The 14,681-nt window shown below is 44.7% G+C and overlaps 1 protein-coding gene across 4 annotated transcripts in view; it reads left to right on the forward strand.

Annotated features, from left to right (window-relative positions):
• The window catches only part of SLC25A26 (solute carrier family 25 member 26), a 133,637-nt gene that overhangs the window by 116,953 nt on the left and 2,003 nt on the right, over window positions 1–14,681 (forward strand). For 3 of the 4 annotated variants that reach the window (XM_027586781.2, XM_027586783.2, XM_027586784.2), the window contains 3 exons: window positions 4,537–4,606; window positions 10,604–10,668; window positions 11,682–11,755. In XM_027586781.2, coding sequence (XP_027442582.1) covers window positions 4,537–4,606; window positions 10,604–10,668; window positions 11,682–11,755 — 209 coding nt within the window. The remainder of the gene's footprint in view (window positions 1–4,536; window positions 4,607–10,603; window positions 10,669–11,681; window positions 11,756–14,681) is intronic. The other variant, XM_027586782.2, reaches the window with a different exon arrangement.

Consider the following 14,681-nt stretch of genomic DNA (forward strand, 5'->3'; position numbering starts at 1 on the left):
TGCATATAATTATGTTAAAGGTCCTACCCAGTGCAGTAAGGCAAGAAAAACAAAAGGCAGTAATCTGTATTGGAAAGGAAGAAGTGAACTTATGTTTATTCACAGACAATATGATCAGTGATATAGAAAATTTGAGGGAGGGACGCCTGGGTGGCTCAGTAGGTTAAGCGTCTGCCTTCGGCTCAGGTCATGATCCCAGGGTCTTGGGATTGAGCCCCGCATTGGGCTCCCTGCTCAGCAGGGAGTCTGCTCCTCCCTCTCCCTGCTGCTTCCCCTACTTGTGCTCTCTCTCTCTCTCTCTCTCTCTCATTTTCTGACAAAATCTTTTAAAAAATGTTTGAGGGAATCTACAGAGAAGCTACTAGAGCTGATAAATTTAGCAAGGTGGCAGGATACAAAGTCAGTGTATAAAAATCAATTCTGTTTCTACATATTAGCAACCACCAATCAGAAGCTGAAGTTAAGGCAGTAGCATTTTCAAAACATGAAATACTTAGGGATAAATCTGAAAATTCAGGTGCAAGACCTATATGCCAAAAACTACCAAACACTTTTGAGAGAATATAATGGAGACCTAATAAATGGAGAGACGTACTGTATTTATCGTTGGAAAACTCAATATTGCCCATACCTCCATTCTCCAAAATGATCTGTAGATTCAGTGCAATTCAGGTCAAAATCTCAGTAGGCTCTTTCGTAGAAATTGACAAACTGATTCTCAAATTCATGTGGAAATGCAAAGAACCTAGAATAAAAACAATTTTGAAAAAGAACAAATTTGGAGAACATTCCATGATTTCAGGATTTACTGTACAGCTATGGTAGGTAGTATCCAATTGGTGTCAAGATAGATCTATAGATTGGAGTAGAATAGAGTCCAGAAATAGTCCATACATACATGGGCAATTGATTTTTGACAAAAGTGAGAAATCAGTTCGTTGGAGAAAGGATAGTGTTTTCCAATTGCTGGAACAATGAAATATTCATACATGAAAAAGACAACAAAGAACCTCAAGCCATACTTTGCAACATACATAAAAACTAACTCAGGGATGCCTAGGTGGCTCAGCCAGTTAAGCATCTGCCTTTCGCTTGGGTCATGATCCCAGGGTCCTGGGATCGAGTCCCACATTGGGCTCCCTGCTCAGTGGGCAGTCTGCTTCTGCGGAGGCTCTGCCCCTCCCCCTGCTTGTGCTCGCTCACTCTCTTCTCTCTCTCTCTCTCTCTCTCTCAGATAAATAAAATCTTAAAAAAAAAAACCACCTCAAAGTGAATGGTAGATCTAATGTAAAACCTAAAAGCCAAACATTTTTAGAAGAAAACATGAGTGGGCGCCTGGGTGGCTCAGTTGGTTGAACGGCTGCCTTCGGCTCGGGTCATGATCCTGGAGTCCCGGGATCGAGTCCCACATCGGGCTCCCTGCTCAGCGGGGAGTCTGCTTCTCCCTCTGACCCTCTTCCCTCTCGTGCTCTCTATCTCTCATTCTCTCTCTCTCAAATAAATAAAATCTTTAAAAAAAGAAAAAAAAAAGGATATTAAAAAAAAAAAGAAAACAGTGCGTTAAGGCCTGAGTTAGACAAAGATTTCTTAGATGTGTCAACAAAGCAAGATCCATAAAAAGATAATTTGAACTTCATCAAAATAAAGTATTTCTGTCGTTTTATAAATACTGTTAAGAGAATGAGAAACAAGGCATGGTCTAGGAGAAAATATTTGCGAATGACTTGTATCTAGAATATATAAAGAACTCTCAAAACTCAGTAACTAAAAAAACAATTCAATAAAAATGTGCAAAACATTTGAACAGACACTTTACTAAAGAAGATATAGGGAGGGGCACCTGGGTGGCTCAGTCGGTTAAGTGTCCGACTCTTGATCTCAGCTCAGGTCTTGACCCTCAGGGTTGTGAGTTCAAGGCCCCCGCATTGGGCTCCATGCTGGGTGTGGAGCCTAATTTAAAAGAAAAGGGAAGAAGATACAGCCATAAACGTACATGAAAAGAAGGTCAACATCAGTCATTAGGAAAATATGAATTAAAACCACAGTGACATATTACTACACACCTATTAGAATGGTTAAAATTTAAAAACCCCAATAATACTGTTGGGAAGGATGTGGAGAAACTGGAACTGGTCAGAATATGAAATGGTAGAACCAATTTGGAAAATGATTTTGTAGTTTCTTAACAAGTTAAACATATTCTTACCATGAGATTCAGCTATTTCACTCCTAGGTATTTTCCCAAGAGAAATGAAGGCATGTGTCCATATAAAGACATATATGTAAATGTTCATAATAGCTTTTTTGGTAATAGCTAACAACTGAAAAAATTCCCAAATGTGCTTCAACAGGCAGAGAACTAAACAAATAATGATATATCTACACAATGGAATATTGCTTAGCAATTAAACAGAAATGAAGTATCGATATAGAGTGCAACATGGATGAATCTTACAAAAATCCCGAAGGAAAGAATCCCAGTTTAAAAAAAAAAGTCCAATTTACCTTTACATAAAATTCTGGAAAAAGCAAACTAGAGTGACAGATCAGATTAGTTAGGGGGTGGCAAGGAAGGGCAGGAAAGAGGAAGGACAGGGAAAGATTTTTGGGCTGACGGGTATGTTCACTATGTTAATTATGGCAGTGATTTCATGCGTGTGTCAAAACTTAACAAGTTGCATACTTTAAATATGTGTAGTTCATTGGACACATACTTACACCTCAGTAAAACAAAACCAAAAAAACCAGAGTCCAAGCTCTGCTGTTCGAAAGCCTGGGTAATCCAAAATCTATAAGGAACTTACCAAACTCAACACCCAAAGAACAAATGATCCAATCAAGAAATGGGCAGAAGACATGAACAGACCTTTTTCCAAAGAAGACTTCCAAATGGCCAGGAGACACATGAAAAAGTGCTCAACGTCCCTCGGCATTAGGGAAATCCAAATCAAAACCTCAGTGAGATAGCACCTCACACCAGTCAGAATGGCTAAAATTAACAAGTCAGGAAACGACAGATGTTGGCGGGGATGTGGAGAAAGGGGAACCCTCCTACACTGTTGGTGGGAATGCAAGCCGGTGCAACCACTCTGGAAAACAGTATGGAGGTTTCTCAGAAAGTTGAAAATAGAGCTGCCCTATGACCCAGCAACTGCACTACTGGGTATTTACCCCAAAGATACAAATGTAGTGATCCGAAGGGGTACGTGCACCCTGATGTTTATAGCAGCAATGTCCACAATAGCCAAACTGTGGAAAGAGCCAAAATGTCCATCGACAGATGAATGGATAAAGAAGATGTGGTGTATATACACAATGGAATATTATGCAGCCATCAAAAGGAATGAGATCTTGCCATTTGCAACAACGTGGATGGAACTGGAGGTATTATGCTGAACGAAGTAAGTCAATCAGAGAAAGACATGTATCATATGACCTCACTGATAGGAGGAATTCTTAATCTCAGGAAACAAACTGAGGATTGGTGGAGTGGTGGGGGGTGGGAGGGATGGGGTGGCTGGGTGATAGACATTGGGGAGGGCAACCCTCAGTTTGTTTCCTGAGATTAAGAATTCTTCATATCAGTGAGATCATACGATATGTGGCTTTCTCTGATTGACTTATTTCACTCACTGTAGGGTGAGCTCTATTTCCAGTTGTTAGCTCTTACCATCATTAGTTTTTGATGTAGTGTTCCGTGATTCATTGTTTGCATATAACACAGTGCTCCATTCAGTACGTGCCCTCTTTAATACCTCAACATAACATAATAAAATTTTAAAAAAATGTAAAAAAAAAAAAAAAGCCTGGGTAGGATGTGGATAATAACAGGGCCCAACTCTAAGGGTTGTTGTGAGGACTGGGTATTATAATACATGTTCAGAGACTAGACCAGTGCCTGACTCAGAGCTCGGTTCACCATTTGATATCACTGCATCTTGTCTTCTACGGGTTCATCAGTTCTTGGTGAGCAAGGCACCATGTCTCTGCCATCTTTTTGCCTAGTTTGAAACTTGCTGGGTATCTATTTGTATAATCCTCAACTTATGAACAGTGCAAGAAAGTGTTTTGACAAATTTTAAACCTCTAATTATGTAACAGAATTAGCATCTTTCAAACATGTGCAATACAGATAAAGATTAAACAAAAGGAACAGGAATGTGGCCGACACTGCTCTGGACTAACTTGTGAATTGCGTTATTTATGTGTTTAGAATCATATGGGAAATACTTAAAACGTTACATTGTCTTACAGATGTCTTTATTTTTATTTGTACACATACACACCAGTGTGTGTATACCCTACATATTTCCTAAAAATTGTTTCCTTTGAGCTCTTAAATGTAGCTGTCACCCTTGTTTCTTTGACTTATTTTAGAATGCAGTTAAGTCCTTGGGAAAATCACTTATGTCATTGGTGAGGAATGTCACCAAAATAGCTTCTCACTTAAGTTCCCATCGCCAGAGCTAACCCACAGGAGGTTCCGATAAATTCAAATATTTAATAACTTGTATTTTTCTTTCTCCTTAAACACAGGCCCTGTGGTCCTGGAGGCAGGATCATGTGGTGGATTGTTGGCAGTCAGCAGTCTGTGGAGCTTTTGCAGGTGCAAAGGATTATATTATACTGGGAAAGACCAGAGGGGGGAGAAAAATGTGAAAATATTAACTATGCAAAAACAACATTCTTTAGAAATTCCAGATTGTTTAGATGAAGAGAGTTCCACTAGTTGTTTGAGAAAAGAGAGTGTCTTGGGAAAAAAAATGCTTAAAAGGTGTCTGCTTGAAAGACAACCAATTTGTTTTTGACAAATTTTTCTTTTTCTTTTTATCTTTATTAAAGCCTTCACTCAGGCCCTTGGATTATCTTAAAGATGATTTATAAAGTCCTCTGTGGGAAGAGACTTGACATGGGTGCGGGGCTCACTGTGCAGCTGTCTGCCTTCAGCAGGGCTTTGGGGCTTTCGGTGATTTCTGCAGAAGGCAATGATTCACGGTTCGTGTGACACGTTTGACAGTGCCACAGATTAACTGCTGTCAGGAGAGCCAAGGCTGCTCGGCAAACTTACTGAAGGCTAAACGGGTCTGGGGAGAAAATATGGAGATCGAAGCATCTGGGCATTTTCTAGACATTAAGCCAAAAGTGAAATGACAGTATGCAATACTGTGTTATCCATCACCAAACTGTGCATTTTCCAGTGAGGTTGTCATAAGCACTCAGGTGCTTTAAAAAATTAAATAAGTGAAGTTTTAGCAATCAAAGAGAGAAGTGCATTTTGCTGTTGCAAATAAAGATAAGTTAAAATTACGGTTGAAATAAGTTGAAATGGAAATTTGCCAGAAACTGTAAACTGCTAATTTTTTTTTTTTTTTTTTTTTGCTGTGTAGCCAGTAAATAGGTAGTTTTGGGATATCAGCTTTATTAGAAAATAATTCTTTTCCAATTTGTTTCATGGTTGTTGGATTGGGTTTTTTGTTGTGGTGATTAGGAAAACAAACCATGTATTTTATAGGAATCTTTATTAATAATTGGATCCATTCAACTTGTAGAATTGATAATCAAAAATAAGAATCTTGCCTCTAGACACGAAGCAGGCTCAGATTGATTATGACGGGTAATTATTTCCACCTGACACATGGTCATTAGCTGTGTTAAATGAGTAGGTGGTCTTGAATCACTTTCCAGAGGTCAAGAATCTTTACTCCCCCAGTCCTTAAGAGAAGCGTGTGCTTTTTTTTTTTTTTTTTTTTTTACTCCCTCCAGGGGACAAAGTGAGCATTATGGAAATTTAGTCACCCTGGATAAGGAAGGGCACTTTGTAAATTCACCAATACCATAAAACTTCCATGGGATGAAGCAAGAAGTGTTTATTCTCTGGTCCCGTGGCTGAAGGGTAGCTGATTCACAGATTTACTTACAAGCACTGTTTCTATGAAGGAAATGTGCATTGGCTACAGTGTCTTTTTCCGAGTAATGCTTTGTAATAAGCACTTAGATTAGAAGTGGGGAAAGAGAAACTTTCCATCAGCCATCCACTGCTCAGTTACTATTTGAAAACCATTTAAAACTATTTTAAAACCTTTAAAACATCATTGAAGAATATTCCAACTTGTGAAAAAGTGATAGCCGGTGGGAATCTGTGGTGCTGCTGGGCCTTCCACACAGCCACTCCTCCTTACTCGCTGTCCCCCACCGCCCCTCACAGGCCTGTCGTGCCCGCCCCCACACCACACGCCCGGACTCTCCAGCCTCACTTGGCCACAGAAGCAGTGATAAGACTTGCCCACATATCAGAAATCAGATTGTTCATCCTTGTGCACTTTTCTGGTTTTAAAATGGTTAAATCATTATGGATGAACCATTCTCTGTGCTATCTTTGGCACTCTTCTGTGCCCATGCTTGTTTTATAAACTACTTGGCACAAATATCCAAAAATGTCCCCTGAGATTGGAGGTGTTGATGGCTTGTCATGCTCAGAAATTCCCTTGGGTTCTGGTCAGGGGTTAAACGAGGGGGGAAAAAAAGAAAAAACAACTTTGCCAAGTTCGTCACTGCAAGTTAATTTTTAAACATAAAACCATAATTCACCCTAAGTAATTATGATATTTGCTACTATATTGATATGTGCAGAATATTCTGGTGTTCTTTGGTCAGTTTCTCGTAATTAACATCTACTTACATTTTCTAAGAGAGAAGGAGCAGGACTGAAAGACAGAGTGGGAGGGACGGAGAAAGAAATATTCCCATGGCTTGAAATTCCAGAATATGGGGCGCCTGGATGGCTTGGTCTGTTAAGCATCCAACTCTTGGTTGCGACTCAGGTCATGATCTCATGAGTCACGAGCTCGAGCCCCACATGGAGCCCCTCATTGGGCTCCGTGCTCAGTGGGGAGTCTGCTTAAAGATTCTCTCCTTCTGCCCCTCCCCCTGCTCTTGCACACGCTTGCTCGCACACTCTCTCACACTCAAAAATTGAATAAGTCTTTAAAAAATAAAAAAGGAAAGAAAAAAGAAATTCCAGAATAGGGTGAAGGAATTAACTGGGTAACAAATTGGGAAGGCCTGGTACAACCTTGAAACACACACAAACCCACGTTTGTTGTTGTTGAGGCCGTGTGTGTCTGTGCGCTTGTTGGGAGATGACGCACGGGAGGCGCATGGAGACGCTCCTCTTGCTCCGCGGCGCCTCTGGAGATGGGGCGCGGGCCGGAGGCAGGGGAAATGCGTGGCGGCCCTGCCCACTGCTGACCCCGCCACCTGCACAGCCACTGCTGGGAGGGGACTGGGACCGCTCCAGACTTGTTGGAGGAAGGGGGCCCCCTTGTCTGGGGTGGTAAAGAACCTGCATTTGTTCCCTAAGGACCCATGAGATGTCATTTCATTGTAAACACCCAGTTTCCCTTGAACCTGGTCTCTGAAAGCAGTTAGCTGAACATTCCCGTAGAGCCTCACTCTGTGGAGCCCGTAGAAAATTGTTTCATGTGTGAGGCGAGCACGCAGGCAGCCTACACTTGCTGCACCGAATAATTATTTCCTGTCTAATACGTTAGCATGTTCCTCGGATTTATTACCAGCAGTTTACAGTTCCCTTAAGTAAAATGCAGAAAAGCACTGCATTTTAACCAAAAGCACAGGTCCCTGGCCCCTCTCCCCACTGTAACCCGTTACTCTATTACGTGATCTTCACAGGCCCTTCTTTGCGGCCTCATAGAAAATGTTGTGAGGACTGTGTATTAAGGCAGTCCTTGATATTTGAAGACATTAAAATTGATTTAGTGATAACCTTTATAAAATGCAGCTACCATCATAGTAAAATTAGGGCCTATTTAAGCATACTTGTTTTTGTCTTTGACTTTTCTTCATATTACTCGTATGAAACAGCAGTGTCTTAAGAGTATAGTGGCAGGCAGCCACAGTAAGGGAGAGGTGCGCTTTTGCTAATGACCAAGACACGTTGGATGCGCAGTACCCACGTTTACAAGAAGACACACATTTTCAAAAGTGTAGGTAAAAGCCTGAGTAGTCAGACAAGGCACAGGTGATGTCTTTGCCAACTTGTAAGTCTTTGAAATTGGTTTAGGAAAGTTTGCGCGCATTTTCTTTCTTTCTTTTTTTTTTTTTTAAGATTTTTATTCATTTGAGATAGAGAAGTGGTGGTGGTGGGGAAGGGGCAGAGGGAGGCAGAAGTAGGCTCCCTGCTCCATCCCAGGACGCTGAGATCATGACCTGAGCCCAAGGTAGAAGCTCAACCGACTGCGCCACCCAGGTGCCCCAGTTTGTGAACATTTTCAGATAGGATAATGGTGTATGCACTTCTGAGTTTTAACAGACACATTTTAATGTCTTATCACCTACCAGTCACCATGTGGTCAATGAGCACTACTTTTGGAGTTAAAATGCACGTAACTTTGAGTCCCAACTCCATACTGTGTGACCCTGAGCAAGTTGTAAACAGAACAATAATCCCCACACACACAAGCTATGATACGTACTGACGGTACCTAGCACAGTCCCACTGCACCAGGTACGGAGTAGGCCCAAATGTTCACTCCTAGCTTCCCCTTCCTCTGCTCCTTTAGAGGACGAGTTGAAACCTTGGGTTTGTAAAACTACAGACACCTGTCCCAGGCACCTGGCAAGCATTTTTGAGTGCCTGCTGTGTGCACTGGGCTAGAGCCAGGAAGGAAAATCACACATTATCTCTGCCCTTGCAGGAAAGAGCCAGGCACTACCTTAGACACTTGGCACAAGACTCATTTAGTGCCTGTGTCATACTCTTAGCTGCTTTTTACAGATGAAGAAACTGAGGCCCCTAGCCCCTTCCGTGGCCATGAGCTCACGTTCTAGAGTCAGGAAAGTTCACGTCTCAGCTCTGCACTAAAACCTTCTGTGAGTTCTATAACCTCACTGAGCCTCAGTTTTCCCACTGGTAGCATGAGGTAGCAGTTACAGAAGTACCTGTCTCCTAGGGTACTTTACCTAGAGAATAAGTACTGTATTTAAGTACGGGATTTAAGGCTTGGTCTTTTGGACTCTTTCAGAGTTCTTCCAGGCTGGGCCCGGCAAACCCTTGCAGCCAGTGAGGGACACAAAGCCAAATACTATCAGATTTGGGGTGGGGAGTTTGGGATAGTACAGGTTCATTGCCTGAAGTTGAGTAAGTACCTGAATTTCAGGCAGCTTTTGAATCTGGAGGGAAATGTTTCACATGTTTGTAGCACAAAAGTGGCGAAAATGAAAGGGGACTCCAATATTCAAGTAATCATCTATAGCCCTAAGGGGGGGTGTGTCCTTTGTGAGTAACCAAAAATGGGACATAAAAGCATAAATGGGTACATCTTTCAAAAAGTCAGTGTCCTAATACATGCTACCAAGTTCGGTGTGAAGATTTCAGCAACATGTTTAGAAAGATAGTTGGCGGAGATCAGATGACCTTCACACATCACGAACTTCAGAGGGCGATGTGTTGTTTCTGGAGCATCCTTCATACGTGTGTTGTGTTCAGCCCCTATGAAACTGTGCAGCCTAGCTCATGGAAGCTGAGTCTTGAGAAAGCCCTTCTGGGTTTATTATTTCTGTCTCCTTAGGGCCTCTTGGGGTTTAAAAAATTTCTTTGTATCACACTAAATAAAATATTGACACCATATACTGCGGTTTCTGTAAAAAAAAAAAAAAAAAAGGTCCTCCAATTCCCCTGTCTGTAGATATGGATATTAAAATGTGTGGATTTTTTAGATTTTTTTTTTTTTTTTTAATTTGACAGCACAAGTAGGCAGAGGGAGAGGGAGAGGGAGAAGCAGGCTCTCTGCTGAGCAGGGAGCCCCGATGCGGGGGGCTCGATCCCAGAACCCTGGGATCATGACCCGAGCTGAAGGCAGATGCTTAACTGGGCCACGCAGGCGCCCCAATGTGTGGATTTTTTAAATATCAGTTTGGCAGTCATGGTATTCCGTGGAAGAGAAGGTGGGAAGGAAGCTGTGGGAAGATTGCCTCTTGAATCAGGATGCAGAGGGCGGCCTAGAAATGTAGTTATTCGGCCTGGCCTGTTATTTGAAGCCTGCAAATACAGAGAGCTTTATCCTTTTAACTCAAATAATGTAGCCATTAAGACCGAAAGTCCCTACAGCACTGTGCGTATTTCTGTTTGCCCATTTTGTCTCAGACCAGAAAAAATAGAAGCATTTTGGAGTCAGAGTAAAGAACAGTGGTCTGTGGAAGGCATGGGCCCCTGAGAAGCACCGGGAGCAGCGAGCCTCTCATACTGACAGTGGGGGTCTGAACATAGACCACAACCACGTACACACATAGGGTTGTTCTCCACAAAAGAGCAAGATAAATTATGGGGCCTTGTTCCCCCCCCACTTGAGTGTATAAAGCATTATCCTGTCATCTCTCTTATGTGCGGCTCACTATCACTACAAAAGCCACGGAGCATGCAGATTTTGCACATGTGCCTCCTCCTCTTGAATCAGTGTGGGGGATGTAATGATAAGGGAGTGATCTCGGTAGAGTTAGGAGGAATGAGAAAATGAAAGTTGTAGCAGACTGTATACTACAGTAAAGCAGCACCTCCTTTATGTGTTGGGTACTTTTATATGTGCAGGTGGATTTGCAGCTGCGGTCACCACACCTCTGGATGTGGCGAAAACAAGAATCATGTTGGCAAAGGTAAGCGTCAAACAACATAATGTAGACACAGCAGATGCTTGTACGTGGTAGCCCTGGGGCTCATCTGTATGTCAAGGGAATCAAAGTCGCGTGACCCTGTCGTGGCGGCCTGAGCGGCCTGCCGCACGGTGCCTGGCATGGCTGCGGCTGAGGTGGTGTCCACCGCCATCACGGTGAGCAGGGCTTGCAGCACCTTACCTTCCCGAAGGCATCCTTGCCGGCATCGTATGAGCAGGTGGGGCCGCTGGGGGGCCTCGGCCGTAATGCCACCTTCTGGGTAGCTCTGTTTTCATGGGCGACAGACATGAGGCTCGGAGAGTTGACTGGCTTTCTTCCTGCTTTGCGGCAGGTAAGCTAGAGGCTCTGAACTCAGACCGTGTTTGGCCTTAACTGGATGAATCAGGACAGTTGTCAAAATTAAGGACATTTTTCATTAAAAAGAAAAATTGTTACAAAAAAAGCTAGACCAAGATTTCATGGCATGCCCTGTGCATAACACATCTGGAGCACAACCATGGAAAAGAAAAAGTCCTACCCCTGGGAAAAGTGGAACAGTGAGCGTGGGATTCTGTTATGTAGGTGGACAAGGCCAAACCCGAGAGAACTGGTCCTGTCTCAAATGGAACATCATACTCTTTATTAAATGTGTTTATTAGCTATTCAGGTAAGTTCATAATTGGACCATATAGACTGATTATTCCCCATTCTTCTCTGAGCAGTTACTATTGCTTTTGGTCTTTCTCCCATTAAACAGCAGCTGGCGAATTATCTAGGTGAGCTCTGAGTCCAGTTTGATGATGTGAGAACCTAGGAAAGCAGCTTCCTGTCAGTCAGGGCTTACCTGTGGGTGGGAATGGAAGGGCTTCAGGTCTTGTGTGATCCAGGGGCCCTGATTCTCGAGAAGCTCCCCACCCTGTTTCAGACTGTCCTAGAAGAGGGTGGTCAGGAGCCGTGCATCTGAGGATCAGTTGGGGAATTTCATAAGATAATGGCTTTGTTGTCCTGTTGCACAGGCTGGTTCCAGCACCGCTAGTGGGAATGTGCTGTCTGCACTGCACGGGGTCTGGCGGACACACGGGCTGTCAGGGTAAGCATAAGAAGGAAGGTGAAACCGTCTTGCTGCCTCTTCACAGGCTCTTCTTCCTTTAGCCTGAACAGGATGAACCCCTTTCCTTCCTTCTGATCATCCTGGTTGGGTCTCTTTATTTACATTTGCACAAAACATATTTGACGTTGCCTGTGTGAGATGCTAGTGCACAGTCATGTTGACGCAGTGTCTAGCCACATGATCGCCAGTCTTGTCTGTCTGGATGTTAGAGGACATCCATGTGCCTGCTCCCCGCCCCACCCCGCCCCAGGTTCCGGGTTGCAGCTCTGAGCAAACAGGATTGCAGTTATGGAATGCAGGAATGCAGGTGAGCGAGGGTGACATTTAGGAGAAAGCATTGGTCACTGGGGAGACTTACTGTGATCAATAACAGTTACTTTCACCGCACCTCGCTTGAAACCCGCTTCGTGCTGTGCTCAGCGTCCAGACTTCGAGCACCGTGTCCTAAAATGCTTCCTTTGCCAAATGTGCTTTCATGTTGCTTTTACCATCTGTGCCATCGCCGTGTTGGGGTCTGTATGGGTACGTGACATGACAGTGTGCTCTTTGGAATGACCTACCAGGGATTCTCCTGAGAGAGCAGAGCCGCAGCCACCTCCTGGAGGGCCAGGCGGCAGCGTCGTGGCAGGGCGTGGCAGCTGGGGACAGCAGCGCTCGGCCAGTACCACCTCCTCTTCCCAGTGCTGTGGGGATGATTTGATCATAGGGTTGTGTGCATTTGACAGGTCTTTCTTTCGGCCAGTTGGTAGTTGGGGAACATGAGGCATATCCTTTAGGACGTAGGTGAGGTTTTTGCAAGAAATGGCCCCATCCTCTCTCCAGAATATCCAGCCGGTAGTTTGAAAAGTAGGTCGTATTGGGTGGTTTTGTTGAATGGGCCAGCTCTGATGGACTGATGGCGGTTGATGACAGCCTTAAGGATTTGAGACAAGAAGCAGGTGTAACAGGACGGGGTGTTTGAGCATGAGCAGGGGAGCGGCAGAGTGGGGGCCCATGTGCCACCATCGGCCACTTACAGCCAACACAGCATTAGTACGAATCAGGTTGCTCGTACCTTAGACACGCTGATTTTGACACGAATTTCACATTGAACAGTGAAATGGTGTGAGAGAAGAAAGAGGCTCTAAAGTCACTTCTAAGTAGCAGGTAGAAGATTCTCAGTGTTTCGGGTAGTTTGGGGCCACACAGAGATGTTGTGTGTAGCTTTTTTAGATCCTAAAGTCAAAATGCTGAATTTCACGGCCCTCTTTGTTTCATTCTGGCTCCTATTAGGTTTTATGGCAACTCACGGCCAGACCTCCACTCCTGACTTAGCTCTGTGGGGTCGGTATGGGGCTGCAGTGCATCGGCCTTTCTTGAGACAGTGGCCAGATGCGGGTACGGCAGGATGGGCAGAACCCTGGCCCCTGGGAGCTTGTGGAGAAGGAATTCCCATGAGGAGATGATGGAACCCAGACCCTCCCTAGCCCAGCTGTGTCGTGTGCTCCGTGTTACGTAACTGGGCAGCGCCAGAATTAGAGGCAGAGGACGGGCTCCGTGAACATGCCCAGGGCCCCTCTGTCCCCGCACTGGCCCTGAAAAGGTAATTGGGAATTCTGCTTACATAGTGTGGTCCTTAGCAGGGTAGTCCAAGCAGCCATGCTGGTCATTGAAGAAATGCTAGTTTTTACTAGCTTCCTACTAATAGGATAAAAGGCATCAAATAATTTGACAACAGAATTGTAACTCAAGGCAAACAAAACAAAACAAAAATCCCCGCTAATGTGGGCCGCTGTTGTAAAACCATTTCTGGGTATCCCAGCCTGCCTCCTGTCTGCTTCCCACACGGCCCCTGCTGGCCTTCCGCCACCTCAAAGCACCCTTGCGGGTTTCTGGTGTTCCTGTGGCCTCGCAGGTGCAGCTTCCCCACCCTGCAGGGAAAGAGTGCTGGCCTCTCAGGGACAAGTGGGGACGCTGTGGTCTCCATGTTGGTTCTCAAAGGGGAGGACATTGTTCTGGCACCTACTCGGAATATATGCTCTCAGGCCGACTGGTTTCTCCCAAATAAAAATACCACCCAGTCAGTCAGTCCAACAGCCAGAAAGCAGATGGGGAAGCCTGTTTGTCCGGCATTGCGCCTTCTCCCTTGTCCTGTTCCTTAACTGGCTTTTCGTGTTTCTTGACTGTGCCCTTCATGGAATGACCGCAGCCACCCCGCGCACCCCCACCGTGCCCTGTGCACTGTTTGTTCGTCTGTTGCCTCGTGTGATCCGTGGTCCCGAGAACACAGCCCCACTCTGCTCGAGTCTTTGCCTCCTCGTTCGCTGGGGCGCCCACTGTACAAAGGACTCTGCTTTAAGGCTGTAATTATGTTAATAGATTCAATTGTCATCTAGTGAAACCAGAAACTGCTTCCATCTGTCTCTTGCCAGGAGCAGCTGAGTTCGTTAGCAGCAAAAGCTGAACCAAGACATGGGTTTCAGAAATAAGTCAGCTCGTGAGGGTCGGGGCGGGGGGGAGGCTTTCGTGGCAGAGGTGGTCTTCTGCTGACCTCCCTCCCAGCACCCTTCCCTGTGCAGGGAGGGCCAAGAGGAGGCATCTGTGTTTCAGGCCAGAAGGTCCCGGGGGACTTGGTTTCTGTCCCCACCAACCACCTCATGCAAAAACTGTGCATGATGCTGAGCTGAACAACTTTTTCCTCCTATAGTTTTCATGGTTACTTCTAGACAAGAACAAGAGGTTCTCATCTGTAGTATTTTAATGATTTAAATCCTTCCCTAACTGAAGGGCCGCCTAAGGCTAAGTCCGTTTTCCTCATAAGTGCCGAGTATGATACTCAGAGGGGAGGTCAGGTGAGCTATCCCGGCAGGCGTACAGAAACTGGTGTGTGTCGGGGGGTGGTCTCATCTGTCCACTTCCTTGGCTC

This window comes from Zalophus californianus, chromosome 1 (genome assembly GCF_009762305.2).
Source record: "Zalophus californianus isolate mZalCal1 chromosome 1, mZalCal1.pri.v2, whole genome shotgun sequence".
Lineage (NCBI taxonomy): Eukaryota > Metazoa > Chordata > Mammalia > Carnivora > Otariidae > Zalophus > Zalophus californianus.